Below are 20,185 nucleotides of genomic sequence, written 5' to 3'. Positions count from 1 at the left end.
TACCTGTCACTCTGAGAGGACAGTTGGAACACGGGTATTCCAGCTGCTCAGCAGCAGGGGCTACATGTGCCACAGGGAAACCTCAGTATGTAACCCAAGTTGGAGTGAATTGTAATGAAAATGAAAAGTGCTGGCCCTTTCAGGGAGGAGTGACGGCTTTGAGCGGTCCCTGCAAGAGGCAGACTCAGTGTTGGAAGAGTCGCTGCGTATGGAGCAAAAGGGAGACTGTGCTGCAGCTTTGGCGCTCTGTAACGAAGCTATCTGTAAGTAACTCTAACAGCTACAGCTACAGCAACTTGGACTAACCTCACCATAGATTTTGTGTTGTCACTCAGAGATCAAAATGGTTTTTCTGTCTCCTCACCACTCATGCTCCCAAACTGAGGTCCTTTAGCTCTCGTTGCCCGTAAGACCTCCGAGGATGCTCTGCACCATCCCGATGGCCTAAGGCTATTTACTGGAATAACCTCAGCAGGAATCCACAGATGAATCCTCCAGCTCTGTGTACCTTCTTATTACCCCAAGATTGTTAGACCTCAGCTGTGAGGTTGGTCTGCTCTTTCTGTAGTCACTGACTACTGAGTTGGTGCATATGGTGGGAAGACTGAGTAAATCGATTGTGATTTTCCAGCACTGTGACTTTCCATTGTACTATTTGATTGATTCTGTTTCTCTCCTTCCTTCCTGCTGTGCATCACCATAAAGTTGCAGCAAAGGACTGAGGCTTAGAATCTGATTCTTAAATGTGACCTCTAGCAGCTGTGCTGTATATACGCAGCTGCAGGTTTGGATCTTGCAGGAAGGGGGAGTTGGGAGTGGAATATGGAGACTTGAATCTGACAGGTCAGTTGAAAAGAATAAAGAGTGGCAACTTCTAAGATGGTAGCACTCAGTTTATCTCCCTGATTCATTTTAGTTTAGCTTTTGTTTTGTTTTGTTTTAATTTAATTTGAATTAATGTGTTTGGCCTCCCTGGCTTCCCTTGAATGTTCCTTATAGCCAGAGGCAGCTATGTGCCTTGGGCAGCACATGCATGGTCATGCATTGCATTCCTGCTGCATATTTTGAGTTTTACTGCATATATTTGCTCATTTTTAGTTCAGTTTTATTCCTTTTATTTTTGTTTGTGTTTTGTGTTCTGTTTCTGCTATATTTTCTTTTGCATTTTAGCTAAACTAAGACTTGCCCTGCATGGTGCCAGCTCTAGCACGCACAGCAGAGCCCTAGTCGATAAGAAGTTGCAAATCAGTATTCGAAAAGCACGGAGCCTGCAGGATCGCATGCAGCAGCAGCAAGCATCGCAGCAGCCGTCGCAACCCTCAGCCTGCCTCCCATCACAGGGGGGCACCTTCCCTCAGCCAACAAGGTAGTGCTTGGGAACCATGCTAGCCATGGATGACAGGGGAGGTAGTAAGTGTGGGTGCTCTGTAGCAAGAGCACTCATTGTCGTGGTGGTGACTACGGGGGAGAGATAAGAGCCCTCTGAAAAGCTTTTCTTGTGTATGATCAGAACATACATTGGAAAACTATTAGTACTGCTGGTTCTTAATAGTTATTAGGGAGCTGAAAAAAATAGAGCATGATAAGTAGACTCTTGCAGGTGAGTCATCCCTGGGCTGATATGATAGCACAATGATTATACTTGTACGTATTTCCTTTGCCTTGCTTCTGTATGGCCAAGACTAGGAAAAAAGCCTTAGAAGCCAATGGTGTAGTTCCCACGTTGTAGCCTTGCAGTTTGGCTTTTACTTAGAGTACATAAGGTAAGTAAAAATTAATTTTGACTGTTAACAAGTTTGAATAGTTCTCAAAATAGAATAATTGTTGGGCCAGCACAGTGGCCTAACAGATAAAGTCCTCGGCTTAAACGTGCCAGAATCCCATATGGGCGCTGGTTCTAATCCCAGCACACCTGCTTCCCATGCAGCTCCCTGCTTGTGGCCTGGGAAAGCAGTCGAGGATGGCCCAAAGCCTTGGGACCCTGCACCCGCATGGGAGACCCAGAAAAGCTCCTGGTTCCTGGCTTTTGATTAGCGCAGCTTCGGCCGTTGTGGTCACTTGGGGAGTGAATTGTCAGACGAAAGACCTTCCTCTCTGTCTCTCCTCTTCTCTATGTATGTCTGACTTTGCGAGGAAAAAAAAAGTAAATCTTTTTTTTTAAAAAAAAAGAATAATTGTTAAAAAAAATAAGAATAATTAAAGCAGATGATAGTTTTTGAACATTTGTCAGATCCAAGCACTGAGTTAAGCACTTGGTAGGTTTTGCTTTATTCTCATTAAATTTAAGAGATGCGAGCTGTTTTCAGCATGTTTTGCTTATGATGAAACTCAGGCTCAGAGAGGTTAAATAGACACCCAAAATTACATAACTAGTAAGTGACATAAGTATGGATATTTTTTAAGATTCATTTTTATTTTTATTGGCAAAACAGACTTATAGCAAGAAGGAGATACACACAGAAAGAAAAATCTGTCTGCTAATTCACTCCCCAAGGGGCCACAATGACCAAAGCTGAGCCGATGAGGAGCCAGGAACTTCTGTGTCTCCCACACAGATGCATGGTCCCAAGGCCTTGGTCCATCCTCTGCTGCCCTCCCTGACCACAGGCAGAGAGTTGGGGGGGAAGTAGAGCAGCCAGGACAAAAGCTGTGCCCATATTGGATCCCAGTGTGTGCAAGGCAAGGATTTAGCCAATGAGCCATTGTGCTGGGTCTGATTTCTTTCTTATCTTTTTAAAATTCATTTTTGTTTAAAAGGCAGATTTATAGACAGAATGAGAGAAAGACCTTTTATCTGCTGGTTTACTCCCCAAATGGCTGCAGTGGCCGAAGGTGAGCTGATCTGAAGCCAGGAGCCAGGAGCTTCTTCCAGGTCTGCCACTTGATTGCAGGGTCCCAAGGCTTTGGGCCATAAGTAGGGAGCTGGGTGGGAAGTAGAGCAGCTAGGATATAAACCAGCACCGTATAGCATGCTGGCGCTTGAAGGGAGAGGATTAGCTTGTTGAGCCATGGTGTCAGCCCTGAAAGTGTGGATTTCTTATTCAGGTCTGTTTGATACAAAGCACCTGCCCTTAACCATTACAATGTTGCTTTTTTTTTTTTCCAGGAGGCTTCCTTATTTCATATTTATTTCATATTTATATATAAAGTTTATAGTATGTAGATTGAATACCCCTTACCCAAATACTTTATACTAGTATTATTTCAGAGTTTGGCATTTTTCAAATTTAAGAGTATTTGCATAAGCTTTACTGAATGACCATCCCTAATTTGAAAATACAAAATTTTAGAGTTTTCAACATCAAGAAACTTTTGAATATTGACATGACACTCAGTTTTAGATTGAAACATTTTGGATTTTTGGGTTAGGAGCACCCAACCTGTGTTCTCATTCACATTTTATTTATATGTATTTATTTAACCTATTTGAAAGATAGATATAGAGTGACAGCCAGATAGACAAATAGAAATCTCTTATCTGTGTGTTAACTTCCCAAATGCCTACAGTAGCCAGGACTGGGTCAGGCTGAAGCCAGTAGCCAGATACTCAATCTGGGTCTCCTGGCTCCAGATCAGCTCAGCTCTGGCCGGTGGGGCCATTTAGGGATAAGGCAGCAGATGCAGCATCTTTCTCACTGTCTCCCCTCTCTCCTTAATTCTGCCTTTCCATGAAAAATAAATAAATCTTGATAAATAAGGTTTAATTTTCATGGAAAGGCAGAGTTACAGAGAAAAGGAGAGACAGTGAGAGAGCTCTTCCATCTGCTGGTGCACTCTCCAAATGGCTTTAATAGCTGGAGTTGGGGGTCCAAAGTCAGGAGCCAAGCACTTTTGGGTGTCCACATAGGTAGAAGAGTCCAAACACTTGGGCTATCTTTTCTTGCTTTCCATGCCAGCAGCAGGGAGCTGGGGGAGCCGGGACTCAAATAGGCTCTGCAGGCAGAGGCACATGCTATGCCATGGTGCCAGCTCCAAGTGGTATCTTAACCACTGTACCTAACACCTACCCTTCACTCAAGTTTAGAAACTTACTTTGGTTATAAGCAATTCAGACAGCTCAACCCTTTACAGAGAAGTTATACTACTTGATATATGGATAATTGAGGTTTTATTTATATGCTGTGCATGTTTGTTAGGTCAGAAACAAAACAATTGGTGAAATACTGGCAAAATAACATTAATTTCTATTTCTAGTCCTAAATTTCAAGGAGATCATAGTGTTATTACTTTGAAAAATCATCTTGAGGTGTAATACAGTAACATCCAACTTATGAAAGCACCTTTGAAACAGTTGATTTCTGTGCGATTCTGTGAGCCCAGGTCACCCTGTATTGTCTGCATGTGCCCTTGGGGTTCCTTTGGCTGGGCCACCTCTTGGGATCACAGGTAGGAGGACTTCCCTCCCTGGGCAGCATCCTGGAGTTCCATTGTTTGCTTTGAGTGTCTGCAGGCTTTGCTGACCTTCTGTGTCATCTGCTTGTGGGTTTAGCAATTTATGTATTTTCAGTTTGCAAGTAAAGTGTGATTGAAGTGGGACTTCCCAGAGAGGGTACAGTGTAGTTTTGGGGAGGGTGTCGAATAGACAATTCATGTTACCTCTTCACCTGGATGGGACCCGACCATAGGACGTGCCGCTTGTCGCTGTGTTCATGTTTAATACTCGCTCTGTGGATAGCTAGAAACACAGGTGGGAGCAACAGTTACTTCTCAAAGTGTTTTTGTCCATCATGGAGGCTCATGACTGGATGTCTCAAATTTGTTTTCAGTGAACAGCCTGTCCCGCTCCAAGTATTGTTAAGCCAGGAGGCCCACTTGGAATCCTGCACCAACCCAGAGTTTGGAGCCAGTTCTTTCTTCCACTCACCTGCTTCCTGCCATGAGCCACATTCATCACTCTTCGCAGAGTCACCTGCCCCATCAGCCCCACAGCACCGCTCTCCCAGTAGATCTGCCTCGAAGCTTCTGACTTCAGTGGAGGTGGACAGCAGTGACCACTCTGCAGTCCACAGACAGGGTCTCTCCAAAACCCCAGAGAGGACAGAGAAGACATCTCCTCCTGGCTGGGTGCCATCAACTGCCTCAGAGGGGAAGCCACAAGGCCACAGGGATGACAACGGCTGCAGCAAGTTCCCTCCACAAGAAGGAAGAAGCATTGCTCAAGACCTGATGCTCCAAGAAAAGAGGGAGCCCACTGACCAGACTCTGGTGATACCTGGACCGCATCCCACTGCAACAGCTTCCTCTGAGAAAGATGGGCACCCTTTGGGTTCCTCAGCTCAGCCCAGCCTTCCCCCATACAGGGCCTGCCACACCATATTGCCTGCTGCTGCTTCATCTGTGCTTCACTCTCCTGATGCTGTGCAGAAAGCTAACCATTGTATCCAAGCCCAAAGCCCCCAAACGCCATTGACTTCAAAAGTTGACAGAGGCAGTGAGGGGCCCTCCAGGCCCGACTTTCCCAGCACCAAGGGACTTGTCCGCTCTCTGACAGAGCAGTTCCAGAGGATGCAAGGTGCCTCCACAAGGGACAGTCCAAGTTCCCAGGAAAGACATTTGCCAAATAGTTTAAAAAAGAACTCTTCTCCCTCTGACTTGAAGCCTCTTTTTGTACAGGATCAAGGCAAAGGCCACGGCCCTTGGGCAAATCAACAACCCTCTCTGGACGGTAGGGACAGACTGCCTTCCTGGGAAGACCCTGCTGACCATCATTTTCTTGCCACGAACTCTGGACTGCCTAATGGTGAAACTGCTGGGGGAGGCCAACCTCGGTTGGCAGAGTCAGGTACACATCAAGGGAAGCTGTCCCAAGTAAGAGATGCTAGGCCTAAGGAGCCGGGCAGTAGTATCGACTTGGGGTCTTCCTTGCCTCTGGACTCCTGGGTGAATGCCACCAGGCTGTGTGATTCTCAGCTTAAACATGGGGTTCCTGAGCCAGGAATTATGTCTTCCTCCCACAATTCCCATACATGTGTAACCTATTCAGAGAGAAATCATATCCTTTTGCATCCACATTGGAACCAAGACACGGAGCAGGAGACCTCAGAACTGGAGTCTCTCTACCAGGCGAGTCTTCAGGCTTCTCAAGCTGGATATCCTGGATGGGGGCAGGAGGACGTAGCCTGGCACTCACTTAGCCAAACAGGTAAGAGTTCAACGAGGGGTAGCGGGAAGCAGAGGCCAACGTATAAACTGACAGTAGGATGATGAGGTGAGAAGAGGAGTGCAGATATTATTTATTCCTAGCTTAGAAAGGAGTAGTGGAACTTATGATTTTATTCAGAAAGTCTTCAGGACAAGAAGTAGACATTTCTGTAGCCACAGTGGAGAATGAGGAACCAATTCTGTCCAAAGAAGCAGAACATGAAATATTTGCTCATGGTTTCTCCAGTATGCAGTTCTAAAGAATGATTTATGGGTTTATAGGTCTCGGAGAGTGACTAGCAAAAGTCGGGGGAGGAGGGAGACTGAGAGGAAGAGTCATCCTTCCCTAGTTTAGGAACTGAACCAGATTCAACCTATAACTTCCCCTCCACACTGAACATAGCAGACATGGCAGACGTTCAGTGAACTCACAATTGGGAGTACTTAAACATTTGTTGTCTGTAAGCAAGAGATCAAAAATATTACAAAAAGTGTCATCCTTCAGCTGGGTATAAAGTGTTCTGTGTTGGGGCCAGGCAGTGTCTTAAGCTGCCACCTGCAATGCCAGCATCCCATATGGGTGCCATTTCACATTTTGGGCAAGTCTCCATGGGGCATTTCTAGATCACACTGAACCAACAATATTTAGACCTCCTCTTATCCTTTCAGGATGTGCTAGGTTTGATGTTGGTGGAATTTTTAAAGTAGTTTTCCTGTAGGTTGGTCATTCATTGAGTCCCTTCAGAGGACAGTGAAGATTGCATCCTACGGCTCAGGTGCCTATCATGAAATTAGTTCTGGAAATTAAAGACATGATAAATGTTTGTAACTTAGATGATACATGTCACTTCTGCACACAAAGGCCGAACTTGGATAAGATATAATATTCCAGAGACAAGTTTTACCTGTGAAATGAGAGTTCAGTGATTTTGTTTCAGATATATTTCAATTCTAAAATGTTACGTATGATTCAAGTGGTCACAATAGACAAGGTTGGTACAGTCCAAAGCCAGGAGCCAGGAACTCCTGGGTCTCCCATGTTTCAGGAACCCATGCACTTGGGCCCTCTTCTGTTTCATCCCCAGGCGTTTTAGTAGGAGCTGCTTCTGCAGCTGAGCCACCAGCCTCAAACCAGCACTCTAAGGTGTGCCAGTGTCCCTGTAGGCAGCTTGAGCAGCTGCGGCACTGTACTGACCCTGAAAGCTGGAGTTAGCTTCCTAGTTTCTTCATTGGTATTAGAACCACTACCTTTCCAGAAAGCTACTGAAAATAACTGAGATTTTAGTATTTTTATCAACAAAGTTATTCTTCAACTAGATAGACATGAGAACTTCAAGGCAGTCATGAAAAATGTACATCATCTTCAGTTCTATTTTCAACAGTGTTTTTGAAGTATTTGCTGATGAAAAATTCCTTCCTCTGTCTCTCTGACTCTTTCTCTGTGTCTCCCTTCTTCATCATGATCTTTTTCCCCAATAAACAATTGTATTCCTAAATCATGGGGAATGAAGCATTGGACAGAAGTTCTTCTCTCCTTCTCTGTGTATATCTGCATTTCCAATAAAAAAATAAATCTTTAAAAAATTATTTTACGATAACAGTTACATAAGCTCTGGAATTTCCCCTCCTCCAATTTTCTTCCCCTACCCCACCAACTTCCCCTCTATTGTTACAATGCATAGTTCCATTGCTTCTCAGCCTTTTGGTTAAGATCAAGTGTACAATGCATAATCCTTCATGAACACTTGTAAGTCCATTATTCTGCCATTTATGTGTATCCTAAAATTGTAGGTATTCTCCATCATTTTTTCAATTAGATTTTTTATTTTGAAAGACAGAGTTACAGAGATAGAGAGGGAGAGACAAGAGAGAGGACCTTCCTGCTGGTTTATCCTTCAGTTGGTGACAGCTTTAGAACTGGACCCGGCTGAAGTCAGGTGACAGGAATTTCTTCTGGGTCTCCCATGTGGGTCTGAGGGGCCCAAACACCTGGACGGTCCTTTATTGCTTTCCCCAGCTCATTAGCAGGGAGCTTGGTTAGAAGCATAACACATGGAATATGAACTGGAATATGAGCCCATGTATGATGCTGGCATTTTAGGTGGCAAATTTAAACACAGTGCCACAATACCAGTTACAAAAGGTAAACTTAGACAGAAACAGAAACAGAAATGTATTGGCTATGGACACACACTTGGCCTGTCAAACATAGATCAAGGACATGTAGAGTATCCTAATGGAAGACTTCATCCATCAGATGGGGGTAGCTTTTTGTGTCAGTATCCAGTTTAGAAGAGCTCTTTTCAAGCCTGGCATAATGGCTCAATTGACTAATCCTCCACCTCCAAGTACCAGGATCCCTTATGGATGCTGGTTCATTTCCTGCATGCTCCACATCCCATGGGGCTCTCTGTTGCCTGGGAAAGCAGTAGAGGATAGCCCAAAGCCTTGGGACCCTGCACACAGGGAGACCTGGAGGAAGCTGCTTGCTCTGGCTCTGGATTGACCCGGCTCCGGCCGTTATGCCAATTGGAGAGTGAACCAGCATTTGGAAGATCCTTCTCTCTGCATATCTGACTTTCCAATAAAAATAAATAATTCACTAAAAGCAAACAAATTAAAAAAAAGCACTCCCCCCACCCTTTTGTATGTTAAGGCATATTTTTTTATTGGAAAGTCAGATTTACAGGGAGAAATATCTTCCATCTGCTGGTTCACTCCCCAACTGGCTGTATCAGCTGGAGCTCAGTTGGTTAATCCAAAGTCAGGAGCCTTCTCTAGGTCTCCCATGCTGTTGCAGGGACCCAAGGCTTCAGTCTGTCTTCTACTGCTTTCCTAGGCCACAAGCAGGGAGCCGGATGGGAAGCGTGGCCTTCGGGATTAGAACCTGTGCATATATGGGATCCCAATGCGTAAAAGAAAAGAACTTTAGCTGGTAGGCTACAACACTGGGCCTGTTTCCTAACCTTTAAAAAAAAATTTTCAGCAAGACAACACTTAGTGGTTATTCAGCATTTAAGTGATTCAGAAAAGGTAATGGGGAGAAATAAAAGACCATTATATATGTATAACAGAAGATTACTAAGTGGGACAATCAAATAGAATTACATTTTAATTCTGGTTAAAATACTAGTTGCCTGTCAACCCTAGGACTTAGTTTTCCTGGTTTATAATATGAGAAAGTTTGATTCATTTTTTACTATATTCCTTCTGAGCTAGACTAGCTATAATTGTTTCCTTTGTCACCATGGATTATCTAAAAAATCATTGTGTGAGGGAATTCCTGTGTTTGTGTTATCAGTCTTGGGCCCAAGTTTGGCCATAGCTGATCATGCTTACAAAGATGAAATGAGGCGGGCCCGGCACGGTAGCCTAGCAGCTAAAGTCCTCTCTTTGAATGCACCAGGATCCCATATGGGTGCCAGTTTTAATCCATGCAGCCCCACTTCCCATCCAGCTCCCTGCCTGTGGCCTGGGAAAAGCAGTTGAGGACGGCCCAAAGCCTTGGGACCCTGCACTCATATGAGAGAGCTGGAAGAGCTCCCGGCCCCTGGCTTAGGATAGGTGCAGCTCTGGTTGTTGGGGTCACTTGGGGAGTGAATCATCGCATGGAAGATCTTCCTCTCTGCTTTCCCTCCTCTATATATATATCTGAGTTTTTGCAATAAAAATAAATAAATCTTAAAAAAAAAAGGAAATGAGGCAAGACAGGGACATTGAGCCTAGAGTTCTCCAAGAGCTGTGATCTGAGACCCCAGAGAACTGCAGGCATTGCTTCTAAATTCTAGGAGTTTGTCCTCTCTTGGATTCAGGGATGTGTAGCTGTCACTGCGGAGCGCATGTTGGTGTGCTCTTAGTTGACACCCTGAAAAACAACAGCTTCAGCTTCTGTTTGTTTTCCATCTCAAGGCTCTGCCGATGGCGTGCGAAGGAGGCTTCATTCTGCCCCTGGTCCTGGTCTCTCCAAGACCCCAACAGCAGAAATGGAGCTGCGTCCTCATGAAGCCAGCACAGCACCTGTGGCCCAGGTATCAGCCTTGGGTGCTGCAGGTCTGGACCTGGGAATCGGGGGTTGGGTGTTGTGGGGGGAAAAAGTGCGGAGGTCGGGTTGGTGGTAAGGCAGAGGCGTGGTCATGTGGAGCTATCGAAAGAGAACAGACCTAAGTTTGGGCTTCTTTGAAGGAGAGGGGTTTGCTATGTGGTCCCTGCTTTTCAAATACACCCAACGCAGCTATTTACCTGTAAGTCTCCCCCTCTTCTTTCCCAGATCCCTGAGGACAGTCTGTGGGAGAATGACAGATCTGGTGTTATGTGTCTGCTTGTGTGTGTCTGTGTGTTTGAAGGCTGCCGCTTGCCGAGGCCTCGGCAGGGAGTGTGGGGAGGATGACCAGTACAGTGCAGAGAACTTTCGCCGCATCTCACGCAGTCTCAGTGGCACCGTTGTCTCAGAGAGGGAGGAGGCTCCAGTCTCTTCCCACAGTATTGTAAGTAGAATTAGGGTCCCTCCATTCAGGTCGCTCTCATTCTTACTAGGTAAATATACAGTGTCAGATTCAGGGGCAGGGAGAAATGAAAGGTTGTTGCCGTGTGCACTCAGCAGCATGAGGACCCTGTTTTTATTTTGTTCACATGCATTTAACTGGAACCCAGAGGAATGTTTCTTTCCTATGGCACTTTTGAAAGGATTCTTAATAGCCTTGAGGGAATTTGAGAAGCAGAAGCTTCTGATTGGGTCAGCACGCAGATGTATTAATCAGAGGAAGAAGGGAAGAAATAGGGTGATGTATTGTTTTACTTTTTCCTCCCCAGTATTTGTTTGAGTGGGGTTCAGTGTGTGTGAAGCATGTACAGTAGCAAGAAAAGGAGACTGTTTTAACATCTTGCTGAGTGTAGGTCTTTGGCCAAGTGGGGAGGACACCAGTTGGTTCTGGCTCCCAAGTCCAGATTTCTGTTAATGTAGACTCAAGTCCTGGAGTTCTTGCCAAAAAGCATGAGAGACCTGGGATCATGAGATTTGCCAGCTCCCACCTTAAGCCTGCCTCTGCCTGCCAACCTACCCTCCACCGTTGCTTTCCTGTTGTTGGCATTTGAGAAGTGAGCTGTTACATGGGGGCTTTCTCTCTCTTCCATACTGTCTTTCTGTCTCTCAAATACATAGATTTGTGGAAAAATTAAAATAAATTAAAAAAAAAATCTCCCTTCTTGAGACTTTCTATATGGCACTAAACCATAATCTGTAGGCTTATGAAAACCCTGACTCTTGTGGCCATGAGAAGGAGAGACAGAGAGGACACGATTTCCCATCTGCTGGTTCTCTTCCCAAATGGTTATAATAGCCAGAGCTGAGCTGATTGGTCCAAAAACTTTCTGAGTTTCCCACATGGATGAAGATTCCCAAGGATTTGGGACATTCTTTCTTACTTTCCTAGGCCATAAGCAGGGCGCTAGATGGGAAGTAGAGCAGCCGGGACTCCAGCCATCATCCATATGGGATGCTGGCACTTGAAGTTGGAGGATTAGTCTGTTGAGCCACAGCTCTGATGCCAAATAAAAATGAATCTTAAAAAAAAAGTATGTAGTAGGTAAAGGGACCGAAGCATATATTAACTAAATTACATGCTCACTTGTTATGCTGGGATTTGAGTCCAGTAAGGGGAAATAATGAAGTGTGTTGACCATTGAGATTGGAAAAAATATAAACGAGGGATCAGATCATGGTCAATAGAGAGAGCCCTGTATGTCATAAAAAGAAATTTAGAAGGGTACAGAGACGTAGACATTGAAGAGCCAATGGGACATGGCTCCTTCTTGGCTCAATTTGAATCAAAGTTGATTCTCATGTTTTATGAGTTTGTAACAATGTAGTTCAGATAATGTGTACTTTGAGTTTGGGATATATTTAATGTGAGGGGAGATATCTGGTAGGCTTTCTTTCATATGAGACTTAAGAGTTTGAAATTAAAACTTGAGGATCTGGGCTGGCATAGTGGTACAGGCAATTCAGCTGCTGCCTGCAACACCAGTTTCCCATGAGGGTGCCAGTTTGAGTCTCAGCTACTCTATTTCTGATCCAGTTTCCTGTTAATGTCACTGGGAAGGCAACAGAAAACGGCCCATGTCCATAGGCTCTGGCCACTAATGTGGGAGACCCAAATGGAGTTCCAGACTTTTGGCTTGGCTTGGCCCAGCCTTAATGATTTTGAACATTTCGGGATGAACCAATGGTTGGAAGATTTCTATTTCTTTTTCTCTCTCTCTCCCTCTCACTTTCCCTCCCTCTCTATGTAGTTCTGCCTTCCATCTTAATAGATACCAGCAACTAGGACTCAAACTGGTGCTTATATGGGCTCGTGGCATCATCACCTGCAGTTTAATCTGATGCGCTACAATGCCAGCAACCAATCCTGGAGAGAGGAGAAAGATAATAAAAAACAAATGATACAACCTCAGGCAGTGGTAATTATGGCAAAGAAAGATAAAACAAGGCAGGAAAATAAAGAGTAAAGACTTAATATGGGGCCCAGTACAGTAGCCTAGCAGCTAAAGTCCTCACCTTGAATGCTCTGGGATCCAATATGGGTGCTGGTTCTAATCCCAGCAGCCCTGCTTCCCATCCGGCTCTCTGCTTGTGGCCTGGGAAAGCAGTCGAGGATGGCCCAAAGCCTTGGGACCCTAACCCCTTGTAGAAGACCCAGAAGAGGCTTCAGGCTCCTGGCTTAGGATTGTCTCAGCTCCACCCATTGTGCTCGCTTGGAGAATGATACAGTAGATGGAAGATCTTCCTCTCTGTTTCTCCTCTTCTCTCTCTATCAGACTTTCCAATAAAAATAAAATAAATCATTAAAAAAAGATTTAATAGTGGCTTTTGTCAGGCTAGCCTAAACTCTTTTTTTTAAGGATTTTTTTTTATTTTTTTGAGTTACAGAAATAAATGGAAAGACAGAGAGAAAGATCTTCCATGCAATGAGCCACACTCCAGATGGCCGCAATGGCTGGGGCTGGGTCAGGCCGATACCAGGAGCCAAGAGCCTCCCTCATCTGGGATCTCCTGCATAAGTGTCAGGAGCCAAGCATTTGAGTCTTCTGCTGCTGGTTTTTTTTTTTCCAGGTCATTAGTGGTAAGCTGGAGCTGGATTATAACTGGGATAGCTAGGACATGAATGCTCGCATATGGGATACCAGCATCACAGTTGGTGGCTTTACATGCTATACCACAATGCCAGCTCCAGGGCTAAATCTTAAAATATTTATTTATTTGGAAGAGAACTCCCATATGCTTTTCAACCCCTGAATGACTCGGGCACCTGAGGCTGGTTCAGAGCTTGCAGCTGCTGGGAACTTTGTCTAGTCTTCTTTGTGGGTATCAGGACACCAGCTATCGAAGCTATCCACGCTGCCTTGCGCTATCTGTGTCAGTGGGCAGTTGGATGCAGCATTAACAGGACCCAGACACTTTTCATGTGAAATATGGCTATCTTGTTGTTGTTTTAAAGATTTATTTATTTTTATTGCAAAGTCAAAATTACCGAGAAGAGGAGAGACAGAGAGCATCTTCTGTCTGTTGATTTCACTCTTCAAGTGACCGCAATGGCTGGAGCTGAGTTGATCCGAAGCCTGGAGCCAGGAACTTCTTCCAGGTCTCCCACATGGGTGCAGGGCTGTCCTCGACTGCTTTCCCAGGCCACAAGCAGGGAGCTGGATGGGAAGCGGGGCTGCTGGGATTAGAACCAGTGCCCATATGGGATCCCGGAGCATTCAAGGTGAGGACTTTAGCTGCTAGGCTACTACACTGCCGGATTTCCATTTTTTTTTTTAAGATTTATTTATTTTTATTTGAAAGGCAAGTTCATAGAAGGACACACACACACACACACACACACACACACACACAGGGAGTAAGGAAGGGAGAGAGGGGGAGAGAGAGGGACAATGATCTTGCATCTGCTGATTCACTCCCCAAGTGGCTGTAGCAGCCAGAGCTCAAGCAATTCAGTCAGGAGCTAGGAGCTTCTTCTGGATCTCCTACGTGGATGTTAGGATTTGAGCCATCCTCTGCTGTTTTCCTAGTCTATAACTGGGGAGCTGGGATGGCAGTGGAGCAGCAGATTCTAGAACCAGCTGCTCATACTGGATGCCAGTGCCATAGGCAGATTAGTCTCTTGAACCACTGTCCTGACCCAGAATATGGCCATCTTTTTTTTTCTAAAGGTTTATTTACTATTATTTTTTTAATTGGAAAGGCAGATTTACAGTGAGAAGAAGAGAAAGAAAGGAAGATCTTCCATCTGCTGGTTCACTCCTGAAGTGGCCGCAACAGCTGAAGCTGAACTGATCTGAAGCCAGGAACTTCTTTGAGATTTTCCACGCGGGTGCAGAGTCCCAAAGCTTTGGGCCATCCTCCACTGCTTTTCCAGGCAACAGGCAGGGAGCTGGGTGGGAGTTGGAGCCCATATGGGTTATTGCAATGTGAGGATTTAGCCACTATGCCGCTGTGCCAGGCTCAAATATGGCCATCTTAATTGCTAGGCTATCTGCCTGTTGCTTGGACTTAATTGTGTTCAGGTGGTGGGGGACATTACTTTTCTAGAAGTGACATTTTGTCAGAGAACCTGGTTATTAAGGTTTGAGCTGTGGGAAGAACATTCACAGTAATACAAATAATAAATTTGAAAGTCCTTTTATGAGTTTGTGTGTTTGAGAAGCATTAAGAAACTTAAAATATAAAATCATCCAGCAGAGTAAGATGGTCTGTGAGAAGAATCAGAAGTGCCATCTCACACAAGATCTTACTGTCCATCCTAAGGAGGGGGAGTGGCTAAGATCTAGGAAGATAAGACTTAACCCTGTTGCCACACTGCAGGTGGGTTAAAGTCTTCAGGTAGAAATGAAAGTATTTGGTAACAAACTATTTTGGGTGCAAGTAGGAGATCAAGGGCAATGTTCCTATTTGAGTCTTGGAGCTTTAGAAAAATGTGGTGCTAGGAGGAATTTTTTTTCCATTTTAGACATTAGATTTTCAGATATTAAAGACAATATTTGTGAGTCTTTACCACAAAATGAGTAGCTAATATTGTTTGGAGCAAATCATAGCATTAGTGAATGCAAACTTGAGAAGCAAAGAGGACACTGTAGATTCTAGCATTGGCAGGAAAGATAATGGTGTAATCTGTTGACCCAGTGTTCTGCATTTAAGCAAGTACATTTTAGTTTTCAATTGTCAAAACATGTATAGGGCCTGGCATGGTAGTGTGGTGGCTGAAGTCCTCATCTTGCATGTGCTGGGACCCCATATGGGTGCTGGTTCATGTCCTGGCTGTTCCACTTCCCATCAAGCTCCCTGCTTGTGGCCTCGGAAAACAATTGAGAATAGCCCAAAACCTTAGGACCCTGTACCCACATGTGAGACCTGGAAAAGGCTCCTGACTTTGGATCGACTCAGCCCTGGCCATTGTGGCCACTTGTGGAGTGAGTCAGCAGATGGAAGATCTTTCTCTCTGTCTCTCCTCTCTGTAGATCTGATTTTCTAATAAAAATGCATAAATCTTTTTAAAAGCATACTATTGTTCTATACTCTGTAGGGAGTTTCCTCTGATGTCTCTGATTTCTTCTTTATTTTTAATTTCTGTCTCACTCTGTAAATCTATTGCAGTCAGCTTTGAAGTGTTTGCTAAGGACTTGAGTGGTTGGATTTGGTGGTGAGGGCTATGAGGAAGACTGGTTAAAAGAGGAGGAGCTTGGTTTCCTAGAAGGGCTGATGGAGGTAGTTACTAAGTAGTTTGGGTCCCTTTCCAGAATGAAGTGTATTTATGCTCCGGTTCCCTCCATTTCCTTTTGCTTGCCTCACTGTGTTTGCCCAACCACATCCTGCTATTTGTTAATCATCATCTCTGTTTTTTTGTCTTGTCTCATTATAAGGATTCATCAAACATGAGGAAAAAGCCTTTGGAAACCTGGCACCGTTGTTCCAGCTCCTCTTCCCTCCCTGTCATCCATGACCCTCCTGTGTGTCTCCTTGGTCCCCAACTCTATCCTCCCCATCCACAGTTCCTGTCCCCAGATGTCCTGATGCCCAGCATGGCAGGGGAGCCCCATAGATCCCCAGGTAACTTCCTGCCCCATCTAACATTACAAATACATGCCAGGAGCCTCTGAGGATCAAATTAGTTTACATCTCGGGACCTGGGGTATCCCAAAGAGGGGAATGATTTGAGGCTATAAATTATGCTTTTAAGATTTAAGTGTTGATCTAGATGAATTATGATTAAGTAATTTCTTAGACACCATGGTTCTTAGACCAGAGGGTCTATAGCAGCACCCTCTGGGAACTGTCTATTCATGAGAAATAAGTGCTTCAGTAATGATAGGATAAGCTTACAAGTGACCAACACGGAGGTAATATCCAGTCTGTGGGATCTCCCCCGCCTGCCACCACAAGCAGAGAAGTACCATCTCCATCAGCCAACTTTCTCTTCCATCCACTGAGTGTCAGCTAAGGAGTGGCCTAGGTCCGCAAGCGTGGCAGATGTTGGGCCTGTGGGGCCTGTGAAATCATGTGATCTGACTCTACCATGGCAAACACAAGTGCGACTCAACGATCAATGTATTTACAGCAGCATGATTTTTAACTTGATAATTTTGTATGGCCCACACATGATGCTGTCAATATTCAAAGGGCCCTTGGCAGAAGAGAGGTTCTCTGCCTCTGGTAGAGGAGTAGAAGCAGCACTTGGGAGATTTGGAAACACCTTGTACTTGGGGTCTTGTACCATGTGTACAGGCCCGGACAATCGTATGGAAGGTGGGTAGCATCCTTCTGGCATTGAATTTTCATGGCAAGATGTTCTGTATTTCCCCCATCATGGGCTGAATCTACAGTGTTCTAAAAGGGAAAGAGCAAGTACTACTGGTATCCAGGGATGCTGCTAAACATCGTGCAGAGCACAAGTCATTCTTTTGCTACCCCCACAAAGAATTAGAGCCCAAGATGCCAGTAACATCAAGGCTTAATAAATGTATAGAAAAGGTATTCCCTACTGTATATCTGTTAGGAGGATTGGGAAATGCAAGAAGAGACCTCAGATTGGGCATGAGGAGATCTCTGTTGTAAAGGAAAGATGAATGCAATTTTAGAGTGGTGGCTCTAGCAGCAGCAGCAACTTTTTTATAATGGGAGAAAAAAACATTTGTTATATTAGGAAGCTGTGTGTGTGTGTGTGTGTGTGTGTGTGTGTGTGAGAGAGAGAGAGAGAGAGAGAGAGAGAGAGAGGAAGCGTTATAGTGGAGCAAGGAAAAAGTACGATAGCATCCAGAGATTGGTTTCACTTGCCCAGGTTGGAGGTAAGAAAAATTTTTATGTAAAAATACCTTAAATGAAATCAAATGCAAAAAATGTATGTTTTCCGAAACCTTGTGTGTATGCTCTTAGAGGAATGGGGAGGGGGCATAGTAGCCAGAAATGGTCCTCTGGGAAAGAAAATGGCTTTTTGAAGATGCTCAGTGTTTGGGTTCTTTTCACTCCACAGGAACTTCGAGGAGTGTCCAGCAGTTTTTGGCTGTGTGTGACAGGGGTGAAGCTTCCCAAGGGGTCAAGTACACAGGAAGGACTTTGAACTACCGGAGCCTCCCCCATCGCTCCAGAGCAGATGCCTCCTGGGGACCCTGGGCCGAGACCAACCAGCGTGCAGAGGCCAGATTCCTGACTGCTGCTGAGTGCAAACCTCAGCTAATCTACACTGCCACACTACCAGAAAGAAGCCAGGGCCTGCAGGTTCCTCACGCTCAGTCCTGGGGAGATCTTTTCCATTCATCTTCCCTGCCTCCTGTCATTGCCCCTGTGTCTTCATCATCTAGCAGTCCTCATGTACCCCTTAGAACAGCTTGGGATGCAGGTCCTGTTCCCGGGTTCCGGGCCCCTGGTCCTCGCAGAGTAGATATGCCACCAGATGACGACTGGAGGCAAAGCAGTTATGCTTCCCAATCTGCATACAGGAGGAGAGGGGCCGAGGGGTTTCTGTTTGTTCTCACAGATGCCCCAGGAAGAGAACAGAACAGGGCTAGAGCCCTGCAGCACAGCAGGTGGTAAGGGTCACCGCTGTCCTTTCCTGGGGCCACCCCTTTCTGCTGTGGCACAGAGGGTACCCTGCATCCTTGCCAGGATTGTGCTATTCTCACCTCAACTGACAATTGGCAATTTCTCCTAGGAATGCCAGGAACCTTTAAACTTGAGACCTGGCTCTTTAACGAAAGATATTTGAAATTCCAACTCCCATGTCCCCTAGCAAAAGGAAGCAGCTGCTGTTTAAGACTTTATTTGAGTCACTTTAAAGATTAATCTATAATATTACTCATGACACTAGCCATTCCTTGGGGTCTTGTCATTATTTTGTCCCTGGATATTCTATTCGCCCACTTTCACCTAAGCCATCATTACCTGTTCCCCCACTGTGTTCCCAACTTACATTTTCTTTGTCCGAACTACCTGACCTTTTCTCTGCTCAGCCCCATCCTTAGAGAGATATGTAGCCCTGGGGTTCTAGTGCTACCACATCCTTCAGGACAGCCCACCTGCCTGGGAGTTATGGCCTCTCTACCTTCCCTGTCTTCCTACACCTTAAACTTGGAATGCAGAGCTGCCAATATAACATTTGCCCTTCTGAACAGATGGAGTCAGGCACACTAACACACCCTCCTGTCAGCAGCAGAGCCATCACTGCCACTGCTCAGTCGCTGTTGTAAACCCTCAGAGTCAGCTGAACTATTTTAGGGCCAAACATACTGTTTTTTGTAAAGTATTTTTCATTAATAAATCTATAAGATAGTTCTATTTAATCCTTTGTCATTCTTCTCTTTTGTATGCGCTTGGTCTTTTTTCTTGGGGTGTGGAGGCCTGGACGTATAAATGAAATGGCTTTTGACTGGAGTGAAAGTGAGGGGCCGGAGGAACTGAAAAATACACACTCAAGGTGAGAGTTAGTGGGCCCTAAAATAGAGTGCCTTTTCTCGTCATTACTGCTAAAAGTATATTTCCTATCCCTTTCCTGCCAGAAGTACTCAGTACACAACACATCACTTAGGTCCTTCCTTCATTCCTTAGGGAGATTTCTTGGGGCTTGAACCTCCTACAAACTCCCTGCAAACCTATGTACATTTGGTATCTTCCCTCTACCTTACAGGTTTGTGATGTGTCACGTGTTCCTTTCTTTTTCTCTTCCCATGGCCACCTCCACCCGTTCCCCTTCTCCTGGGGAGCTTCCCTGCTTCTCCCTGCTTCCTCCTGAGAGCCCCTCCCCGCTGAAGTTACTCAGTGTGTTCCCTCTGCGAAGCCGGGTATCCTTTGTGCTTCCCTCTTATCCCAGCTCTCAGGGTCTTTGACACAAAGAAGAGGTAGCAAGTTTCTCTTTGAGACCTCTGGACTCTTCTTTTTTTTTTTTTTTTTTTAAAGATTTATTTATTTTTATTGGAAAGGCAGATACACAGAGAGGAGAGACAGAGACCAAGATCTCATGTCTGATGGCTCACTCCTCAAGAGGTCGCAACAGCTGGAGCTGAGCCAATCCGATGCCTGGAGCCAGGAACTTCTGGGTCTCCATGTGGATGCAGGGTCCCAAGGCTTTGGGCCGTCCTCGACTGCTTTCCCAGGCCACAAGCAGGGAGCTGGATGGGAAGCGGGGCCGCTGGGATTAGAACCAGCACCCATATGGGATCCTGACACGTTCAAGGTGAGGACTTTAGCTGCTAGGCTATAGTGCCAGGGCCTAGATCTGTGGACTCTTGCTTGTCTAATTATCACTGGACATTATAAGCGTATTCACTGCATTTGTTTTATTTGAGCAAGAGGATGAGTCCATCCTACTTGGATCCTTCACCATCAAGAAGCAAAAGCATTTTTTAAAGTTTGTGGAAAAAACCAAATTAAAAGATAAGTTAATTTTGACGCAAAAATTCTTAATTCCATGCCCACAAATAGCTTTCAGGAAGTTTGTAGAATATTTATATTATGAAAAAACAATGCATATTTTGAGCAGTTTTTCTTTTTGAAGATTTA

General features: G+C 45.0%; 1 protein-coding gene across 1 annotated transcript in view; it reads left to right on the top strand.

Annotated features, from left to right (window-relative positions):
• USP54 (ubiquitin specific peptidase 54) overlaps positions 1 to 18,967 on the top strand; it is a 109,416-nt gene extending 90,449 nt beyond the window's left edge. Inside the window, exons 19-25 of the mRNA XM_040975953.1 lie at positions 144 to 263; positions 1,171 to 1,366; positions 4,767 to 6,142; positions 10,051 to 10,169; positions 10,485 to 10,625; positions 16,057 to 16,243; positions 17,664 to 18,967. Of these exons, the coding sequence (XP_040831887.1) occupies positions 144 to 263; positions 1,171 to 1,366; positions 4,767 to 6,142; positions 10,051 to 10,169; positions 10,485 to 10,625; positions 16,057 to 16,243; positions 17,664 to 18,223 (2,699 nt within the window). The 3' untranslated portion in view covers positions 18,224 to 18,967. The remainder of the gene's footprint in view (positions 1 to 143; positions 264 to 1,170; positions 1,367 to 4,766; positions 6,143 to 10,050; positions 10,170 to 10,484; positions 10,626 to 16,056; positions 16,244 to 17,663) is intronic.
• Positions 18,968 to 20,185: the final 1,218 nt, after the last annotated feature.

The sequence above is a fragment of the Ochotona curzoniae genome, unplaced genomic scaffold, assembly GCF_017591425.1.
Source record: "Ochotona curzoniae isolate NIBS_2020 unplaced genomic scaffold, NIBS_Ocur_1.0 contig_2692, whole genome shotgun sequence".
Taxonomy (NCBI): domain Eukaryota; kingdom Metazoa; phylum Chordata; class Mammalia; order Lagomorpha; family Ochotonidae; genus Ochotona; species Ochotona curzoniae.
This window is presented reverse-complemented; position numbering and strand designations above follow the sequence as displayed.